The sequence below is a fragment of the Necator americanus genome, chromosome II, assembly GCF_031761385.1.
Source record: "Necator americanus strain Aroian chromosome II, whole genome shotgun sequence".
NCBI lineage: Eukaryota > Metazoa > Nematoda > Chromadorea > Rhabditida > Ancylostomatidae > Necator > Necator americanus.
In genome coordinates, this window is record NC_087372.1 from 11,093,783 (window position 1) to 11,116,569 (window position 22,787).

The window sequence follows — 22,787 nt, forward strand, 5'->3', positions numbered from 1 at the left end:
AAGAAAACTAAAGAAACCAATGCACGCCCAAATTTCCTTACAAATCAGCCGAAAAAATGGTAAAAGTTGACATGTGATAGCGATGGGCGGCGATTTCAGAATTGGGTTGCTAGGAAGTTGATGGGTAGTGGCCACAGAGAGACCTTAACTAAACTTCTACCAGCATCTTATAAAGCTCATTTTTGTGTTTCGTTTTCTTTTATTTCAAGTTTTATGTTTATCTACTCTATACAGCATATCCTTTGACGGTATGCGTAATATTTGGGATGCTGTGGCAGCATACGAAAAGGGGCACAGTACAGGAAGAAGGGGACGATGACAATTGGTTTTGAAAGATTGGTTATGCAGAGAAGAAGAATAGCAGGTTCCGGAAAGACAATTTTGCTGATCAACGAAATGGTAGATAGATGAAAATAGAAATTGGAAGTCATTCCTACTGATCCTATGAAATTTCCCTTTTGGATCTTGGAGAACGTTGGATACTGGACAGCTGTTACCTTCTCTTGATCTGAACAGTTCTAAAGAAGGATGCGAAATGAAACGTCGTTACGTTTCCTAATGCAGATCATCCTACATAATTTTTTGGATATGAAGTTCTTCTTGTCACCCTGACAATCACCATAGTAGAACCGAACGCACTCAACTGTCGACAGGACATTGCTAAATTTAAACGTTTCGATTGGTTACTAATCATCCAGCAGTTTTTGGGAAATTTTCTCAGTTAGCATACAGTTACCGAGGTTGGAATCATTTGCGCGGTCTGGAATCCAATCCTTTGGAAGAATTTTCGTCCGATGTAACACTCACTGGAGAAAAATCTGCAAAATTGTATACTTGGATTTTAGAGAACTGCACAAAACTGATAGAATTCAAGCTTTTCTGGCAGAACCCGTTTGCTTCTCAAACTTGTCAAGAAAATGAGAGAAATTTGGGTCTTTTTCGTTTTGAATATACTGTGTTAATACGCTCAGCCGGAATTATCCTAGTAAAATGGATTCTAGAACACTTTTTAAGGTCGCTCGACTTATTTAGAATACTGCATCTGCAAATTCCCTCGAGAAACTTCACTTAACCACCTGCACTCCAGTTCGATCCATCAGACAATTTTGATCTGCATTTGTATTGACTTAATCTATTACCGTTCTATGGAATTAAAAAAATTTGTGCTCTCACAAATTTAACAACAATAACAATGTAAAGAAGCACAGCAGAAATTGCTTTCATTGCTATTGATGATAGTTTCCACTTGACCATCATCTGCCTCATTTATGTATGTTTTATTGCACGCATCATAAATTTTTTTTCCCAACGTCTTTAAATTTTTAATGGTCGTTACGAACCTTTTGCATGAATTTAGTTAAAATGAATTTGATATGCCGCGAAAGAACCGAAAACATGCGTAGCATACGTGGAAACACGTTTTAACTATGTATTGAGTTGTTGCTGGTATCTATTATGATACTGGCAACAACTCAATACATATATATACAATACTCAATATATACATATATATTATTTTGGTGCTTATACAGAACTTAGCTTTTTTCTAGCAAATTATTTAAATGCTATTAGAGATGTAATAAAAATATCTACTTTCCAAATGATAACATTGAGATCAGGTTTAATTCTTTACGATTTTTGGTTTCGAAAACTTTTTTCTTGTGAGCACTCAAATGAAGCTTGACACATGTGATTTGCGAACTAAATCCGACTTGTTTTTCTCGGACAAAACTTTAGCACCTTGCCCTAAGCACGAGTTCCACTTACTCCTTCCACTCCTTTCTAAATTCATTTTCAATGCATAGTGATTTTCCAACATTTAACAAATGCGAATTGATGTGACAGCTATGTATAAATTCACCTTATATTAATACTGCGCCAGAAGTATTGTATTCACGAAAGAAGTTCTTGATGATTACTTCAGTAAATACTACAACGATTACAATTCTCTCGAACATTCACCGCATTATTTGTCAAATGATGTTTCTTTTTGTTTTTTTCCCGTGTCATCTCTTGTGACTTTGCGTACTTTTTTTTCGAAACTCTGAATTCATTTGTTTTTTTTTTTCCTTAACAAATGTAGACCCTTCTTTTGTTCTTTGTAAAGTTAGCAGACTATTCGACCATGAGTGCAGAAGTGTAGCTTCGTAACCGACATTATGCTTGAGGATTGGGTGCCTTTTATAACACTTGCCTAGAGACAACTTTCACAACGGTTTCCCAACCCGTGGAAGCAGTGACGTTCAACATGTCACGAGACAGATATTTTTCTATAAAATGACATTTCTTGTTATAGGATGACAAGATCTCAGGTTTTTCTGGGATACAAATCCACTCATACCTGTGAGACGGATTTGTAAAATGAGTTTCAGTTTCACCAACTCACATCATGTTACACTTAAGCTTGTTAAATTTAAAAAAAAACATTCGAAAAATCATAAGGCAAAAATCAAAGTAGTGAGCAGAAACCGATCATCTTCATATTTCTACCAAAATTCTTGAAAGAGTCTCAACAACGGGGGAGATATTAGATTTCAATGTGAAGAGATCCAGACAATTTCCTAAGAAAAACAAAGGAGTTAATCAGTGGAAAGTAAACTTTGTAGCGTTAAAAATAATTCATCGTGGAATGGATAACAGCAAATCTATATTTGTAGATTTGAACTCCTCAAAGGTGAACAGTTCGACACGCTAGCTCGCATTTTCTTTTCGTGACAAAGCGATTCATATTGCCCACGTGTCCGCTCCACGCAAACAGTGCGCTTTCATTCTTAGATTTGTCGTATGCAGGGTGAAGCGTGGTGATGGGACACGATCCTCTCGAATGCGACCTGGTATGGTGCCTTTAAATTCTTCATTTTTTAGAAGTTGTTCGAAATCTCCATTTCTTTTGCAAAATTTGCCTCAGCCGGGTGTCGAACCTGTGAGCTCAATTGCCATATTGTCAACACATTGTGCATTGTCACGACAAAGTGTTGATACTTTTTTTCGTTTTTCCTGTTCGCTGTTCATATCTAAATGAATTTATGCATCTCATTCGTTTTTGTCCAGTTCAGCGATGTCTATGTACTTTTTAACATAATTTTTTGTAGTGTATGTAATTAAAAATATTTCCTAGTTTAATATAATATTGTGTAACTCATCTAATTGATTTATATTATTTAATACTTTATCATTATTATCATGGTATGTTCCATTCACTAACCACTTCACTGCTCACTCGTTTACGATCATTTCTCTGACGACCTCTCTCCCTTACAACCTCTCCCTTTGCGACCTCCTCCTCCCACCAGGAAAATCCCATCACACGCTCGAGCCTGGTCATATGTATTTCTGCAAAGAGTGATCAGGAGCACTCTTTGCATTCGCCCACGAACATCACTGTCTTCAGAAAACTCTACAATGATACGCCAGTGACTTTGTCCTTATCCTTTTATTTACTCAACTTTTGATAGAATGCAAGTGCAATGCTTCATAGATATTAGAGAGTAATTTAAATGTCGCTCAACTCCAAAAAGTATCAATACAAACATTTCCTAGGATTCTAAATGAAAATTATAGCGAATATTTTGGGTCTGAACAGATAATGCAGTTTATTTTGTTTTCCTGCAATTAGTTCCTCCACAGCTGTTTAGTGTGTAGGTATTGGTATTTGTATTTCGCTAGGACTGATTGTACAGTATATGGATAGACAGTTTCTCCTTCATTACACGCCATCGAAATGAAGTACATTATTCCACTATATTGTTGCAACGACTTTGTCAACATACCGAACTTTGTTGTTACCGAATTTGTCTCATCGTTCACTAAGTTCTCCGATTGCTTTTGTTTCTTGAGTGTTTTTGTTTTGTTTTGTTTTTAAACACTCTTGAAAGCATCACCCTACGAATCTGACTTGGTACGGATTTTAGGCCGCAAAAAACGGCCAAAAAGATGCGGCGCGTGCACAAAGCTAGCGCGCTCCAATCGAACTCCTTGGTGAAAATAGTGCGCCAGAACGCCTAAAGCCGTATCTTCCGGGCCATTTTTTACGGCAGCTAGGAAGAAATGGACGGAATCACCCCCTCCCCAAAATCTACTACCTCGTATAAGAATGCTCCACCTGAAATCCCTACCACCTCAGATTCGTGGGGTGATGCCTTTAAGGTCGCACTCAATACCATTCGACATAGCACAGATATCGCATGCAGCTTCGGCATTGACACCCCTTTGGAATGCGAAAGAGCATTGGTTGTCACGAAAGTTTTGTTTCGCTCATCTGATACTTCGTTTCAGTACAAAAATGAAAATGAATATTTTCTAGGAAATACGAGCGTAACATCGAGCAAAACAGGACATCCTCTTTCAAATAACATAGAAAATTTTGTCAATGCTTTTTTTCTTTGATGCAGCTTTAAAATTGGGAGGAAAACGCTGTCATGACTTACACACTGACTCAATAGAAAGGCATTAACAACCATAGAGAGAGAAAAGAGTTGAGAGTTTTGGATGTGATCCTGAAGAAAATGTTTTTACCAGTAGTTTCTTTATTTGTGGGCATTGTTGGTGGAAGTGTCGAAAACTCTTAAGAGAAAGAGTGATTTGAGAATGAGACTTCAGAAAAATTAAATGCCTGCCAAGTACATAATCCGGATTTGGTGTTGATTGTGGGTCATGGATCGCAGCTAAAAACATCACAATGGAGTGTTGTTCTGAGAAGAAAAACTATGTTCTATAAATCCGGTTGGCATGTTTGTATGTAGCTGAAGGTTGTCGCAGCCGAGCTCATTTCTTCCTTAAACATCTTTCTTATTCCACCCGCTTCTTATGTACAACTCAAAATTCATGTTTACTGAATCGTGTAAATGGTCGAATAATTTTTAGCCCATAAGAATCTCACTTTCAACTTTGCCCTAGTTGCCAATAAATAAGGAGAAAATCGCTTTAAAAATCCTCCGTGTGAAATATATATTCCTTCGTGTTATCGATATATACAGAAATTTTATAATGCAATTTTCAACTTTTCTAGCGCATATCTCTTCCCCTTTATTCATTACCCCTCAGAACGTCTAGGTAACGCTGAACATCGGACTCCCTCTTAATTGATCAGTGAGGGCTAAGTTTGAGTTAAAACTACTGGCACTTTCTGCAGATCTTTCTTTTTTGCCAAAGATTTGAATTTTTCTACCCCTTTTAGCTACCCTTTTAACGTTTATTTTTCAAAAAATTTAAGCAGTGATAAAAGATATAAATTTCACCTGAAGAATATTCAAATTCAACTTTGCACCTGTGTTCCTTCGATACCGCCACAATTACGAAACATTACACGAAATATTAGTTTTTCTCGACGTTTATTCCAACAGTTAGCATAGAGTGATGTGTCAACAAGGACTTCCTGTGTTGATTCAATCCTGTGCAAGAACTAGACGTGTAGCAAACTTTCATCATGGCTGAATTGAACTCTTAAACATCACAACATGTTTTGTTATGTTTTTGTTTGTTGTTCTGAAATCAAGATCAGTTTCAATCGATTAGATTCAATTTCAATTAGATTTCGATTAGAGTAATCATACATTGAGAAGAGGTGGTTGTAGCTGAGATAAATTACGTGGACAGGGAAGTTAATTGTAATTATTAATATTTCAAAATCGTTTAAAAAGCAACGTTTGGGAGGCAAGTTCCGAAGACTTAAATAAGGATTCAAAAAGTATAATTAGGCGCATGTTGATTGAAAATTCAACTTGCCGACAAACTAGTGAAAAAAAATCTGTTATCAGGGCACCACGACAAACATCTTTTCTTCCCCTATGAAGCGTTAAAATGTCAAGGCATGTGTAAGTTCTCCAAGAAAGGTGGGTAGTCTCGCATACCTAACCAACACGTGATTTGCTTTGTCAAACCCGACGACCTGTTACGATATACCGATGTCTGCAATGTCAGTTCAGCACAATTGCGATTGGATTATCACGTGAACATCAAGACATTCCAAATACAATTTATGTATTTTTCAGGTTTGCGCAGAAACATCGGAAGAACATTTATTCATTCCGACAGCTTTACAAAAAAAAAAAGATGTCTTTTGTACGTATTTGTTAGCGCACTACTTCGGAACACATTCATTTCGGACGAATATTCTATCCATCTTAGTTGTCAACTCCTGCAAAATTTTACGAATCTCAGAGAACGAAGGAAAAAAAACTCGTTTGATTAGTCACATAAATTGCACGGCTGGAAACGATCCTTTTGAAGTTCAGACCCATCGACAGATCAGAACTTGGAAAGTGAAAACACACGAGAATAGTTTGTTTTCCTTGTTGCTCAAAAAAGACTAAAAAAACTAAACTTCAAAAGAAAAACTCAAACTGAACTAAAATGTGAATAAGATGAGCATGTCTGGTATAAACACAGAGTGAAATAAAGCTGTATCGAAGTATTGTTACGCTATGGATCTCCAAAGTCCTACAACACGAAAGCCGACTCAACAAAGCATATATCTTACTACCATCCAAGGCGTGAAATTGTCCGCTCGTCGGCCTGACGTTAACTTCCACGCATTCTCAAACATCAGAGATTCTTCAGACTTAGTAACCTACTCAGTCTACTAAGTAATCTTGTTCCGAAAATCGCACAGTAAGAATATGTAGTGGAAAATGTGTGATAGAATTTGCAAGAAAACATTTGAACGAAAAAATGGAACAACATTTTCAGCACAGTTGTAGTGAGCGCTGATGAAAGAGACAATGCGATAAGAACTGCGCAAAAGTGCAGCGGCAATCGACAACGCTGACTACGGATATTGGCATCGTATAGGCGATACCTTCATGGGACGTTTCATTCCATAAATTTCTCTCGTTTTTCTCTAACTTAGCGTTTGAGGAATGCGCCTAGAAGTCCCAGGATATTTGACTGCAGTTATCACTATGTCGAAGAAAGTGTCTTCATGCAACTACCAACATTATTGTTATTGACGTTTTTCTACTATAACAGCTAACAACAGAGAACAGCTAGTTTCATACACATTCTTCCGAATCTTTGTATATGTCGAGAAACATTCGTACTTTATAGGGTAATCTGTAGACTTCTAAGACAATTTGTAGAAAGACCATTTCGTGATTTCGTAACTTTCCTAGTAGATTTTTTAACCGCACGTGTCAGCACTAATAAAAGAACTTGCCGTTATTAGCTGTTGCACGTTAGCGCTATTTGCATTAGGAAAAATGCTAGAGGCAGCTGGTCTGAACTGCTGCAACTCTTCAGTAGTTGCTTTTCCAGTCCCTACTGTAACAACATCAACTTTTCCTCGAATGATCTGAAAAAAAATAGACTACCTTTACTGGAATAGGTCAGTAATTCGAAGATATGTCGAAATCAATAATTGTTATAGTAGTACGTATAGCTCATAGTATAATATTCTCGTTATAATCTAGTTTTTTTTCACATGACAACTTTTGTGAATTTGACAGTACACAGACAGTTCGACGCTCTTTGCTTTTTTCACTAATTACATCCAAAACTGCAAGAAAGTTCGCGTATCTTGACACTTCTTTCTTATCATCCAACCTTTTTTTACTTATTCTTTTTTGAACTGTTGTTCATGAAGCTCTGCGTCTATTCATCGAGCTATATGCAGCCTTCGAAGATGGCGCACACCGTACCGTCACCCAATCCTACTTCTCAAGCGCAATCATGCGAGCTACTTTCATGAGCACTCAGCAGATTTTTGGGGATACTCAACCGGAGATCGACCATGTAGCGCAATTTTGGCCAATCGATTCGCTCAGATTTGTTTTTGTAGTGTATCAGGACTTCTCTTCACTTTTAAACTAATATTCTGATAATTTATGTTATTTTTTGAGGGTATCACCTAAGCATCAAAACGTTGTCAAGAATATATGTAGAATATATGAATATATGCGTACGCAATTGGGACACTTCTCTTACACTTCGATCTTGTATAGTAGAGTCAAATCGACATGAAGCACAGCGCAGTTGCGTAAGCGGTTGAGGACCCCTGCTACTACCATTCATTGCTACAGTTCGCTATGGTCCCAGCTCGATTCCTACCTATCCTATCTCACCATCGCACCGCTTCGAGCGTAACCGCTTACGTAACTGCACCGTGCTTCATATCGTTTTGACCCAACTATTTGTTCCACTAAGGACTGACAATGATTGCGGTGCAAAATTTTGAAATCAACAGCTGCTTCGATCGTACATGAATTATGTGTTCCACCGTATGGTGCAATATTAGTGTCCATTCTAAACTCAGAATTTCTTCCTAAATGATCCTACTCATAAACAGGGTTGTGCTTTGAGTGACTGACCTACTCTTAAACAATAAACCTGTAAATCTGAATCGATAAAAGGTGTTGCCGCTACAAGAATCCCTTCGATCGCTAACCTGTACTTTTAGAAGCGAGAAATTGAAAAGTATTGGACCTACATTCTCCAACACAACTAGTTACACTACTAATACTCTGCTATTAAAAATTCGAAATTGCTCCATCAACTAGAATGATTAACACATACCAGACTTCGTTGGTGTGTGCAAAATTAATGTTTTCGTTAAGTCATTTCTTTGAGAAATTTTGAGAAGTTTATTTCTTTTGTAGTTGTGAAATATATACTTTCAATCCATGCAACAGCAGTAGGAGGTGAACTGCACACAAATTGCGGTCAATTCTTACTCGAGAGCATGCATCGGATGTTGACTCCATGGGTCGTACACGCAGTCGTACCGGTTGTTTAAAGTAGAGACGATGAGGACCATAATATTTATTTATATACGAGGAAAGGCAACAGGAACGCATCGAGTGGACTTGAATCTATTACCAAATAGAAAAGCATGATGCTAATAGGTTTACTGATAGCGATACAGTGTGCGAATTCAGTCAGTCATTTGCCATTTTCCGTCAAATTTAATAATATATTAGTGTAATTTAATATAATAATGTTAGTAATAATTTAATAATACGCGTTTGTCTAAGGTCTTTAAGAGTCTGAGAGAAAACTTCTCGTTTCACGAAAAAACTTGATGAACTAAGTGCAGCCAAGACACGGGTAGAAAATATTAAGATGTACAATGCACATGGTACATAACGGTTTCCAAAATGTGACAACAGTGTTCCAGATGGGTTCTGAGGAAAACGTAAATCGTGCATTACCTATCACGAAAGAATCATCTACTATTGTTTAAACCACAGATCTGTCAATTCGTAAATCTTTGCACAATTTACACGAAACACTCGAGCGCCCTTGACTTGGGTAGTCAGACGGTAGCACTGCATAGCCTACAGGATAGCGCTTATGTGCAGAGTTTTGCATAATATGCAAAACGTTGCAAATTTTAATTAGTTTAATTTTACAAAAAAAAAATCAAAACATTGCGAATCAACCACTTGGGGTTTTGCGAAATTGCAGGATTATTTTTTTAAACAATTGCCAACATTGTTGACATTGACCGATTTCTGTTATGCGAAACGTAACAGCTAAGCTTTTTTCAAATTCTCCGTTCACAATTTTAACATATGCCAGAATATATCAACTTCACTTGTGGTTTGGTGTCTGCCCGAAGCACAGATTTCTTTTCAACATCAGCATTTGTGTTCAAAAAAGTAGTCATCCGCGCGCGAGAAGGCGGGCAAAGCGCCACTTATCACAGGTTACTAGAATTCATATGTAATTCACGCTTTGCACTCACCTTGTCAACAACACTTTTAACTTCACCTTGCTTGTTTTGGTAACCTCCAGTAAACAGAACGAGCACCTTGTTTGTAGTAGCAAGATCCTGTCATTTAAAAAAAATAGAAGTTATGGAAGAGAGGTGAAATATGTCCAACTTACCGCGAAATATTCATCTGCTTTAGCGATTACTTCAGGTGCGCCACTATTGCTTTGGTCCTTAAATGGCACACCATCCAGCGCTTGTTCCACCATTTTCCTTTATTAAGGACAATGTTCAGTAACGGAATAGTTGTGCAAAACAAAAAAATCGTACCAAGATGCTAAAACATTGGCTGGATTGCATGCGAACTGCCCCATGAATGGATGTCCGTTTGCATAAAGGATTACAGTCGTATGCCGAGTAGCAAACGTCACGTAAAAGGTTTTCATAAGACTCTTCAGCTGAATTGGAACTAGGAAATAAAACAATCAAGGAATAATGTATGTATTTAGAACCTTCGATGTTGCTCTGCCCGTTCGTATCTAGTGACAAGCTGGTGTGAAACACGTGAAGGAAGAACCGAAAGAGAAACGAGGGCGAGAAGAAGGCGAAGAAAGGAGAAAGTAATGTACTACCACAACAAAGAAAAAAATTAACGGGATTACTATAGAGGAAGGAAGGAATTATCTCCTACACCTACAAACGCGAAATTCCTAGATCTGATAACAAGATGTAGATTTAACTTTGTATGCTTTAGTCTGGGAATTGTTAATGGAAAAATGAGAATATGAAAATGAAAAATCAGTGCTGCGAATACCCGGGAATTTTCGCAAAATACGCATAATTTATCAAACGGCACCGTTTGGGCAGGAATGATGGTTACTCCAGACTTCAGTTGTTTTCTTTTGTTTGTTTTTTTTTTGAGGTGCAGCAGCATCAAATAGTTCAGATAAGGGGTAGAACAACAGATGTACAAAGCCATCTGATAACTTTAGTATTCACAATGGATGCATAGGTTACAAAAGAAGGGTGAGAATGTGCTCTTCCGAAACTGCTGAGTATGCGTTCTTGTAATATTTTAACGAGCAATAATGATTGGAAGGAGCCCAATGATATGTCAAAATTCATTCGACTATTTAGACAACATACAGTTATAAGTATTCACCTTACTCAAGTTAATGTTTGAAAACTTTTTTGGTAATAAATACAAATGTACTACGACATTGAACATGATTATTGCCATACTCAAAGCTATAAAGTCGAATTTTTCCATTTAGATCAGTAAAAATAAATAAAGCGAACAAACGTAATAAACTGTATTCACTGGGATCATAGAGTTACCAGGAAATCTAGGAAATGGGATCTCAAAAACCCGAAGCTGTGTTGTCTAAACTTATGTTTCCTTAACGATGTATTTATACAAATTAGATAACACTAGAAAATTTAATCGTCACTTGTAATTTGCCAGCATCTCAGAGTATAGAGAAAAAGTATGTTGAGTTTTGAGTTTGATGTTGAAAATGCCCTTCTCAATCACTTCGATCAATTATCTGCTGAACGTTTTTATACCAATTTGCTAGAAACCGTGTAGAAAAAAAAACAGCTAAAACTAGAACTTTAATAATTCACAAGGATTGAGTACAAAGTGAAAGACCACTTACACAAAATTCTCTAGATCTCAAATGTTCCCCAAACATTTAAGAAATATTCAAAATACAGTCGTGGATAGATCCAGCCGCGTTTAGGCAGGTTCAGAAGTCACCTACGGAATCGAGGAAGATTATGCACGAGGATAATGTGCAATGCTGACGAAATACTTTGAAGAACTCAAGCTTATGATGCAAAAGTCATGATCTTATAATCATATTCAACGCACGAGGAAATAGACAATTTGTCCTTATAAATCATAACTTTTGTTCTGTGCCATCGGCTGGTTCCAAGAAAGAGGTCAAACAGAAAAGTTGTGAGCTCCTCAGCAAAATGTTAAGATGGTTAATGAAAAACCAAAGTTCTCATTCCTATATATACAAAGCAGTCTGAACGCCCGCGTAAGGCCAGACATCAGATTTTTTACAGAGTTCGCTTCGTTCCTCTTCACTGATCAATCAAAAATTGAAAGCATTTTCTATAGAGTTAAATTTGTACTTCCTAATAACGCCTTCTTAGTTCTCTTTTTTAATTATTTAAGAAGTGATGGAAGTATTCGTAGTTTCTATATTCAGCAGTACTACATTTGGAGAATATTCAAAAATAGTCAATATCATTAATATTCAATAATAATTAAATAAGAATATTCTTGAACCTATGTTTCTTCCCCCACAATTTGAAAACAAAGTTATTCAACGTTCGGGACTTTTTCCTGTTTTACCGCAACCATTTGCACAGAATGATGTGCTGGCATAAAATGACGTGAACATCGTCAGAAGATTCTGATAAAGATGACGTCCCACGTCAGATCATGCAAACTGTGAGCCAGTATTTAAGCATGCGTGTTTCTATTTTCTAAAGGAACGGTCTGATCATCCTAGAAATGGGGAAAATGAAACGTCCAGGGGAATAGACCCGCGGTGGAATACGTAGAGTTTTCCCTCCCATGAAAAGGGGTAACAATGCCTCATTTACTCCTCGACAAATTATCTTGCAGTCTCGTCCGGTACAAGCACTACGACTCATCAATCCCAGCAATTCGACGTCGTACTACCAGTCTCGGCGATTATTCGAGGTGATTCGTGGCGGGAACATCCACTGCGTCAGTACTGTACCTGCACTCAGGGCGCGAAAAAGGTCATGAACCACAACAGGCGCAAAGACTTCCATAGAGCAGATTAACCGGCCTCGTCGTTAAACCATTCCTGCATCTGCACAATGGATGCCTCTAATTTCTGACTATTCGTGACTTCACTCAGATTACTGATTACCACCTGGCCGAAGCTTACATCGCAGTCGAAGGAGGAATTCGGTGACTGTCCGCTGGTCGTGGATTGCTGTGGAGGGGGCGACATCGCCTCGCTTTCATGAGGGCTAACCCAGCGACCCTTTTTGAGGCCACCAACTTACGAATACAAAATGAAAATGTGTGAATAAAAGTTGTTGCATGCATGTTTAGTGGATTGCTATGGAATTCATTTTCGGTTCTTTTTTTCTTTGGAAGTAGCATATGATAAAACTTAGTCATTTATTTCCTATAAACTTGTTCGGAGTACGTAGTTAGGGGTGGCCACCTTATTTCTGGTAGTAAATAACTAAATCAGCCGGGGCTTAGAGGATCTATGACATGTAAGTTAAAGTTACTAAGAGAAAACGTAAGACAGATCGTTCGAAAGGAAAAGTGCCACTGAGTGGCCTCCCAACAACATTTTCCCCTTGTTTGGACGATTTGGTAAAGTTAAAACAGCAGTAGTTCCAGTAGTAGTTCCAGCTCTGTCTTGCCCTTTCTTACTAGCTTCAACCTGCATTTCGTGGATCCTCTAAGACTGATGCTTAGGTTTTAGGGCCCGACTGACTCAGCTACGCAATTGTGCTTCATGACCTTTTTCGCGCTCTGAGTGCAGGTACAGCACTGGCACAGTAGGCCTTTCCGCCACGAATCACCTGAAATAATAGGACCAAATACAGTAGGAAAGCAGTTCGATTTGGGTGCGTCAGAGTGCCCCTTCCCGACTAGATTTTACCCTTCACCCCCATTTTACCGCTTCACGATGCCGGAGCACCAAATCGCCGTGGGACCCGTAGTACCACATTCCATACTTTTACGATGGCGACACACCAATTACACCTCCTGGGAGCCGTCTCAACCTATTTTATACGTCTCCGACCCCGGCGTAGCAATTCAACGCCGCGGGATCCGTCACATTCCACTCTGGAATTTCATTTCACAGACACACACAAACATACACACGTGACACACTAAGCCCGTTATTATATAGAATAATCATGATAAAGAAAACTAGAAAATTTACCAGAGATTTAAAACTGCTGTGCAAATCAAAAACGACGAACACATGATGATTAGGATTTGCTTCGCAGTCCAGGCACAGTGTTCCCTGAAATTTTACTGTGAGTTTTTGTAATGTAGTTTTGAGTACTTGAGAAATCTTTTTACAAACAATCAAGAAACGCATGTGGTATAAGAACAGTGTGAAAATATAGTTAACTTCGGATTTCAGACTTGTTGTGGTACTTATGCTCAAAATATAGGAATGATCAAAATAAGAGTAGTGACAATTTATTTGAATTTTTGCAACAGAACTAAAAGTCTTCTCCCTATTTTCGGGGCGTCACTACTGCACATGAGTAGTAAAAATAAACTAGCAGCGCAGAAATTTGAAGGCATTATTCCAGGTATGAGTTTTTCTCCTATTTTTCCCCAACAATTAGCAGCTAACATGAAAAGACGTAAAATACACAGCAAACATGAAAAGATGTATGTATATATAAGTATATATATAAGTATGTATACATATGTATATACATGTATATATGTATGTACATGTATGTATATATATGTACATGTATATGTATATGTATGTCTCACATAATGTAAAAAGGTGTTCTCGTTCAGCATTCTGTTGAGGCCCACACCCTAAGGGATTAGGTGCCTGTGAGAAACATGAAATATTTGTAAACTTACGTTTGTCTCGCGACATACCATGCGTGACATATAAAGGCAGCATACTACGAATCTGATGTGGTGAGAACCTGCAGACTGTGGGATCGGGAGTGTGTCCGCTACCTTCGAACGCTCCTTTATGGGTACGTTCCGGTCCTCTAAGCAGCTTATTTAGGTCTACTTGGATGTGCTGGTGAGAAGACATCACTTATCTCCGGCCGATCACGCTTATATGCGGCGTATGCACAAGGGTGGCGCGTTGCAGCTGAAATCGTCTTAGAAAAAACGTTCTATTCAACGTTGTTTGCTACGAAGGTCAGGGAGAGACGAGCGGAACCACCAATGATTCCGGAATCTACAACTCCAACTCTAGATTTTCCCCGGATTCCTACACCACCTCAGATTCGTGGAATTTAAGACAAATATGTCAAGTACAAGTACCTTTCGTTGGAATTGAGTATCGAAATTAAGCAGAAAAGCCCTAATAAAACTTTGATAATTACAACTCACTTCTCCCCGAAAACCTTTCAAGTCTGTTACTTCTCGTAGTCAGGATCAAGCGTTTGATGGGATTTTTCCATCGGGGGATTGCAAGGGGAAGGGGTGTGGGTGGTCGTAAGAGAGATGATCGTAAACGAATGAGGAGTGGAGCAGTAGGCGAATGGAACATAGCATTATCATAATGACAAAATATTAAATAATACCAATCAATTACGTGAGTTACAAAATATTACATTCTGGAAAGAAATATTTTTAATTACATACAGTACAAAATATTTCATTACAAAGTTCCAGAGATAGGACAGTGACATGGGAACGGAGGTCTTGCGCACTGCTTAGCACTAAAGCTGACTGAAGAATGAATGGGAACAAACCTTGCTGAATTTTTTTACTTTTAGAAGTCAATATTCTTCAAGAATTCAGCCTCTGTGGAAAGAAAGAAGAACAGTGCATGAATCTAACTTAATTCAGTGTCTTTAAAATAGGCTCATTCAATTCTTGTGTGAAGCACTGATGAAAGCATAGATTTTTTGCGATAAAAACCACAGGAAACAATGAAGACGCAAGATGACAAAATGTAGCGTAAGAAATAATTTATTGTTCAAGCTGCTAAGGCGATAGCGGCAGCTACGATAGATCGGGGAGCCGCAATATGTTAGGCACTCATGCATCATTCTCTTATGACGAAGTTATTCGCGATCTCCCAGACCTAACAGTGCCCACAATCTGAGCTTTTTTGATCATTAAATTTTGTCAAATTTACTTTTGAAGTGTTGTAAACTTTGCAAAATTTAATTCTTCATTTTCCAGAAGTTGTTCCGAATTCCCATCTCTTTTGCAAAAATTTGCGCGCGCCGGGTGTTGAACCTGAGGGCACAGAGAATGGTCGGTTTTCAATTAGACATGATACCGTACTCGAATGTGATAATGTTTCATCAGCGCCACAGGCCGATACCAAGAAACAAGGTATCGGGTGGAGGGTCCTATTCGAGAGGATCGTGTCCCACCACCGCTCTTGAACCTGCTCGTAATTATGTGACATCCAAAGTTAAATACGCACAAGTAATAAGACGGTAGGATCAGATTATCCGTTCGCAGTTTGGGATACCACAACCAAATTGAAGAATTTTGACCGTAAGGACTGTTAGATCGCTTCAATTCTCATCTCTTTCAGTTTCTGTTTTTCGTCAAGTAAGATGAGGTAAGACCTTCTTGGTTAGTCTCACAAAGCTTCTTTTTAAGCGAAGGCTGCAATTTAGAGCACTTACTCACATAAACGGAAAATGACACATATCGTCATCCTTCAAACCGACACTACCTTCAGACCAGTTCCCGAAACCTCTTTCTCCCTTAAGAGCTAAGGCATGAAAAACAGAGATACATATCTCTTCACTCATGCTCTTTTCTGCTCGCTAATACCGAAACTCTGACGAATCGCAAATCATGGTGTGGACAAGAAGATGTCCGGACATTTCTTAGTAAATTCTTTGAAGAATTTGAGCTTAGCTCTACAAGAAAACACTTTTTCTGATCTGCGTTTATGGAAAGACTGGAAAGAAATCACCGACTCTCGACTTTATGGAGAAAAAAAGTACGAGAAAACTGACGTGATCATTTACATGATCGCACTTGTTACAAGTTCAACGAATCCATGTAGTCTCCCAGTAGCGTTAACTATGAATGCTGCTGGTAGAATTGAGAAGAAATCGGTCAAAACCCAATGAAATGTCCTCAGCAGCCTCTTCAAGTAGGAGCAATTCTGTTCGGACCGATCAATCTCTTTCGCCGTCAAATTCCTTCTTTGATTGTCTTTCCCTTACCTTTCTACATCTAAATAGATGTGTAAACCTGTTGAGTTCCCATTGACCGTCTTGAAAAATAGCATAGGAAACAGCTTCCGTTCTTACGAGGTACATTAGAATGCGTCATCCTTACGCGCGCGACGCATCCCCGTACGAGCGGTTGAAGACCAATTAAGTCTTCAACCACTCGTACGGGGATGCGTCCTACCTAACAACTTATTCCAATAAAACCAGCGGATAAAGAGCTGAGAGGAGCGGAGCTTGTACAAATATAACGCCCCTACGTACCTCGCAGGAACTAAAACGTTTCAAACGCGGTGTTTCAGAAAGGTGAAGAAAAATTGAGCGTTAGAGTCATTAGACGACTGCACCCGAGATAGAAATGAATGGCGTTGACACCAGAGTAATTTGATTTGAATTTGATTTGAATTTGATTTGAATTTGACCAGATGAAACAAGAATAATGTCAAAAAATTGTTACTTAGGTGCTACTCACAGGCTTCAAAGACTCTTCTTGACTTGATCTTCGGATAAGTTTCGTTACTAAAATGTCCGCATTCGGATCATTACACTCACATGCACCTTTAGCCTTGTTATAATGAGCAAGATAATGGCAATCGTCGTCGGGAGTACGCTCAATGGAAATAGGAGCACCTGCAAATGCGATTATTTTACTTAAAGACATCAGTCCACGAATCTGAGGTGGTACGGATTTCAGGTGGAGTATTCGCATACAGGATGGGAGACTATGGAGAGGGGGTGATTCCGTCCATTTCTTCCTAATTACCTTAAAAAACGGCCCGGAAGATACGGCTTCAGACGTTCTGGCGCACTATTTTCTACAAGGAGTCCGACTGGAGCGCGCCAGCCTTGTGCGGTGCCGCATCTTCCGGGCCGTTTTTTTAAGGCAAGTGAGAAGAAATGGATGGAATCATCCCACTCTCCATAGTCTCCCATTCCGTATACAAATACTCCTCCTGAAATCTGCAACACCTCAAATTCGGGGGGTGATGCCTTTAACTGGAAGTGGTACCAAACCTGTCCGAGAGAGCATGAAAACCCTGGTCTGATACATTCTTGGCTAATTACTGCAAGTCATTAGACAAACTACGCTTTCCAAACCATTCTGAATTAAAGTCGAACGCATTAGAAACCCCAAAAAGATTTGACCCTAATCAAAAATTAGCATGAAAACTTCTATGGGAGAATCAGAATAATGTCTCAAGTGCACTATACCACAAAAGTGACGATGTTGGCTTCTCACAGAACAGTAAAGGATGCAGGGTGTAGATTACAAGTGTGAGTGGAACTACGCTTAATCCCTCACAAAACAGCGCACCACCCTTATATATGCTCCAGTTTTCTCAGCAGCATAATCATTGGTTTTACGTGAAGATACTGCTGAGGAAATCTCCAAATATCGTCCACTCCCTGCCGGACGTGGGAGTGTAAACGAGGATAGGCTGTTCTAATACCTTATCGAAAAAAAAGCTGGATAAGTTTAATTTCCACGCCATTTTATTGCACAATTAAAGGGAATAGAGCGTGGCCACGCTCACACTCGTGGGCATTGGCCCATCTCCCCTGTCGGAAGGATGATAATCATTAGCTCAGTGGCGGGAATACTAACCAAAAGGAGTTTTGCTGCAAACGCTATTACAAGGCATCCCCAATATTATACAATCGGGCTATAAAAGTGAAGAAATTTTTTTCCTTATTGTTTCCTTAGTGAAGAAATCCTCCGGAATCTCCATCTCATCTCTCTCAACTTTACAATGGTTAAGACCCAAAAGAGTCAGAAAATGCTCACCAAATGTACACACTAAAAGCATGCGAGCAATGGCGGGGACATCAACTAAACCTTCTTGTGAAAATCCAAGAGCGATTCTTGGAGTATCGGCACACGTCCTAGTTGGAAATTCAGGCCTCCAATATTCGTTGGGGACCTTCTGGAAATAGAGTCATTTGACAGCGTGTTGCAAAACCGATAGTAGGGAAACCTGATGCAAAACGTAGAGTTTAGATTGTAGATTACGAAAGCAAGTGTAGCCTCGCCCATTTTTCTTAAATGTCGTAAAGAAAACTGCGAAACTCTACAGTTCCCACCAGGGACGCAAGAAGGCGGCCCCTATACACTCTCCGGTCCCCTCTGTAGCTTATTTGTTAGTTTGACTTGAAGAGGCTGTTGAGGGGATCTCATTGGTTTTCGACCGCTCGCACTCCCACGCACCGCTTTTTTTAACGATTAGGGTATTTTGAGCGGAGCATCGGTCGCTTTTGTAATCCACAATCAGAACTCTACGCTTTTCAACGGGTTCTCATACTGAGTCTATATCGTGATACGCTGCCTTAGAAAATTTAGCAGTAATATTAAGAAGAGAATTTGCGGTTTAATAGTAAATGTAATGTTTTTCGCAGTGGCAGAGGGTTTTGAAAGGAGAAGTTATGAGTTTCAATATTCACCTGATTCCCCTTTGAAAGAAATAAAGTCCAAACAACCTCTCTGAACTACGTTTGACATCTCATCTCATGCATCAATTTCTATTATATAATTTGTTCATTTCGTACTCCAGAAGTTTCAGAATTTTCCGACATATACGGACTTACACATTTACAACACCGGAACTAACTTGTGTCCCAAAACCCATCGCAATCTTGGGGAGTAAGTAAAATTAAATTCTGAAAATAACATTCAAAGCCAAATGAGCCGGTAACTTCAAATACACTACCGGAATTTTGTTGTGACGAGGGTAAACCCTGAAAACAGACAAAGTTCCTCTAATCTTCGTTGATTAATTTCACACCTCCGCAATCATACCAGTGGCATATCCCGGGGATAATTTAGGACTAGAACTTTGGTACTCGGCATTATTTGTGAATTCGAAATTTAAATTGTCTAAGAAAATTGACGAAAGTGCTACACTAAATGTTAGTAAAAAGGTATGCATTCTTACCCATAGAAACTTGTTCAGAAGTCTCCAAGCGAACCATTTTTTTCACAACAGTTCAAATTATAAGCTCCTGTGTTTGAAAGTGTTTAGCTCTTTTCAACATCAAGTTTGCAACTATGCTCTATTTCGTTTTGTTCCTCTCTTTAGGCAGCAATTAACGGCTTATAGTGTGCGCCTAATTCTCGAGACTCGGTACTTGCTTAGATTTCTCCTTTCTCTTGGTTTAAGCGCTCACGTGGGATGTCAACTAGAGGTAGAGGTCGTATAGTGGCCAAACTGGGGAGGATTTCGACTGAACTCACAAAAGTGCGATTTTTGCCTCCACGAGTTCTTCCCGCGCTTGTAATAGTCAGTTCTTCTCGCAGAGGCACTCTCTTTCTAATGATGTCAAATCCGCCGCGATTTGCAAGGTTCAAAATATTTACCTTCAACCCGCCCACTTACACAGCAGGTCGTTTACTATCTCTTGGGATCCAGTCTAGCGTTTTTCACCCTTCGTCAAAGAAAATGAAAAAAAAAAATAGTAAACAAAATAAAACCAAGAAATAAATAGAAAAGGGGTACAGGGCAAGAGTTACTCGGGAAAATAGGCTGACCGCCGTCGATCTGCCTGCGGCACATCGCACCTCCGCGTAATTACGGCTACCGCTCCATCATTTAAATAACATCCATGACCGTTTGGACCATCTACTGCTCTTCTGCTGCCGCTGAGCTAGCTATCCGTGGTTTCCACCGCTCTACTGCGACGCGAACATCAGACATCTACTTCGTAGTTTCCACCGCTCTACTGACGCGAGCAATGTTCACGTCAGTAGAGCGGTGGAAACTACGAATTTAGAAGTGAAAAGAGTGAAAACCGAATTGACTCATCAAATTCTGATATAGAAATGTGGTAAAGTGAACGCATATTGTAAGGAGAAGTTAAGGAAAGCGAAATTAAGGAGCAAAAGTAAATCCTCTTATCCATCTGAAAGATATATCATCAAAAAGATTCCAAAGGGTGACAAGCTGAGTGAGGAGTGATATCCGTGATTGATCTCGCTTGAGAAACTCCACACAGATAAAGATTATAACAAAAATATGCCGCGAAAGAAATCCCTAACATGCACGCATCTTTACACAATCCATTTCACACATTTCACTCTTTATCTGTCTTGTCTGAAGTTGCGGCGCATAACTATGTGGTCATCACCGTGTCTTTCAACGAGTTCAATGTCCAACTTTCAACTGTAACAACTACGCGCACAGCGATTTTATGTCTAAAATTTCCAGTTTTACCAAGTAGTCAACATTATCACTAGACTTAAATTATTTCACTTAAAAACTCAAAATAACATTGATTAATCCTTATTACTTTGCATACAATCCTTAAACTCTTTTCTACATTTGACCTTTTCATCACGTCTTTCATCTGTTCTCTGCATAAAATCAATACGGCGGGTTGGCTGTAGTGGCGAACATAGATCTCTTTATCTGCGAGATACGTTTCTACGTAGAATGCAGTTAATCCATTGCTTCAAACAAGTGCTTTTAGCAGGCACTTTTCTACTTTGTCCATTTCAAAAAGCGCATCATAAGAGCTACGGGTGCGGCAAAGATGTTCGCAAGAGCAGCAGACGCGGAAAAATGTGCGGAGAAGGCGATGTCGGCGCGGTGCTAGCGATAATTTCCAAGAAAAAAAAACGAGCGGCCAGGCTACGGTCATGAGTGTGACGTTGTCAGTAGTGGCGCGGTGCAATTATCAACGCTGATTTGCCTCCTGGATACGAGGCCGAACATCATTCGGGTACCGTTTCCCATAGAAAAGGAGAAGATGGTCGAGTCGAGTAAACCATACAACTTTAAAAAAAACTAGGATTTGAAAAGTTTTGATTCTCAATTAAACCTGATTTTTTGTTATTTGTTAAGGAGTTCGACACATCCGACAATCCGACTACTAAGAATCGGAACGTTAGAGAAGAGTAAGTGTGCTATAATGCACCACCGTCTTGGCAGAATGTCGTAGGGTGACTCGGTGAACCATATAGGTTGATCGACGATCTGTAGTGAGAGCTACTTTCGCCATACCAAGGCTGCTAATGTCGGGGAAAAGTCTTCTTGCCACTCCAGCTTATACACTGCCTCAGTACTCTGCAGACTAGGCCATGCCGTCTCAAACAACGGACGGTATGACGGCTGGTGACAGACGTTCAAATCTCAGGCTGCTCAAGACGTCTTTGATTCTGGACCAATACGAGAGTGCACCACTCGCCATGGAGACTGTCTCATAGTTTGTGCTTACAACGCAAAAGCAGTGTCCACAGACGCTGACCTGAATGCAATTCTCGGAGCTGTAGAGCGTATCTAGTTTCACCTGCTTCCTTTTTACGAGACCACGAACAGAATGAGCGACGTACGGAAGATGAATGACTGTAAACTTGCCATTTGCGAAGAAAAAGTTCATTTACGAAACAAATGTGGTGTTGATTTCGGTGTGCACCTATGTGTCCTCCACCTCGTCGATTCTGCCAAAATCTTGACACTGCGTCTGGCTATTTTTCGCATGTGCTCTCCGCGCCGAAAATCCATGAGCATTATCAAAATGTACACTAACGTAACGCTAACATCAGCTGATGACTCCGTATTGCACGCATATTATGAGGATCTAGAGGAAATGATCCACAACAAGAAGTCCTTCTGCAAATTCGTTGTCGGTGAAAAAAAAGAGAAGCAAAACTTGGAGAGGCCACAGGAAAGTTGACAAGATCAGTTGAATTGGACTAGGGGACCAAAAGAAAAACGGCATTCGTCTATCTGGGCTGTTGTCCGTCACACGCCTCTTTCTCGAACACCAAGGAATTGTTGTAAAGAACTAGAACTTTGAGGCTTGGTCCGAATGCATGAATATTCTGGAGCCAGCATAAAATACGAGTCTGAAGAAATGTTGCAGAGATCTCCGCGAATATAATATTTTGCAAGCAGTCTTGCTGAGCGAATGTGGGACACGCACCTCTTCTCGTACCATGAAGTTCTCGTATGAAAACTACGATGAGGGTGTAATCGAACCTTTTCCGTTCGTCAACTCTTCCGTCATTCCGATTATTTCGAGTAGTAAAGTGCTACCACGGATCCCTCTTCAAAAGTGAGAGTAGCTATCAAGAGCATAAAACCTGGCACGGTCCCCGACTTTATATGGCAGACTTTCTTCGGGCAGGTGGGTATTCGTTTCATGTACTAGCAGCGCACATAGCTTCTACCTTTAAGAAGAAAGTATCAAAGACCAGTGGAAATCGCGAACCTTT

At 39.5% G+C, this 22,787-nt stretch overlaps 2 protein-coding genes across 4 annotated transcripts in view; both read right to left on the minus strand.

Moving 5' to 3' along the window:
* Positions 1–493: 493 nt before the first annotated feature.
* RB195_017500 (uncharacterized protein) lies at positions 494–3,012 on the minus strand (the record flags this gene model as incomplete). Of its 2 annotated transcripts, XM_064184525.1 has the most annotated exons (4): positions 494–508; positions 575–660; positions 737–760; positions 2,922–3,012. In XM_064184525.1, 4 exons carry the CDS (start codon positions 3,010–3,012, stop codon positions 494–496), a joined length of 216 nt encoding a protein of 71 aa, XP_064040405.1. The 2 variants fall into 2 exon arrangements, with proteins under 2 accessions (XP_064040405.1, XP_064040406.1); XM_064184524.1 differs by lacking the exons at positions 494–508; positions 575–660; positions 737–760 and adding an exon at positions 2,725–2,843.
* Positions 3,013–6,079: 3,067 nt separating this feature from the next.
* RB195_017501 (uncharacterized protein) overlaps positions 6,080–22,787 on the minus strand; it is a gene marked incomplete at both ends in the record, with an annotated part of 34,829 nt that continues 18,121 nt past the window's right edge. For both annotated transcript variants that reach the window (XM_064184527.1, XM_064184526.1), the window contains 8 exons: positions 6,080–6,136; positions 7,154–7,288; positions 9,680–9,766; positions 9,823–9,919; positions 9,977–10,104; positions 13,603–13,686; positions 17,052–17,209; positions 18,366–18,504. In XM_064184527.1, coding sequence (XP_064040407.1) covers positions 6,080–6,136; positions 7,154–7,288; positions 9,680–9,766; positions 9,823–9,919; positions 9,977–10,104; positions 13,603–13,686; positions 17,052–17,209; positions 18,366–18,504 — 885 coding nt within the window. The remainder of the gene's footprint in view (positions 6,137–7,153; positions 7,289–9,679; positions 9,767–9,822; positions 9,920–9,976; positions 10,105–13,602; positions 13,687–17,051; positions 17,210–18,365; positions 18,505–22,787) is intronic.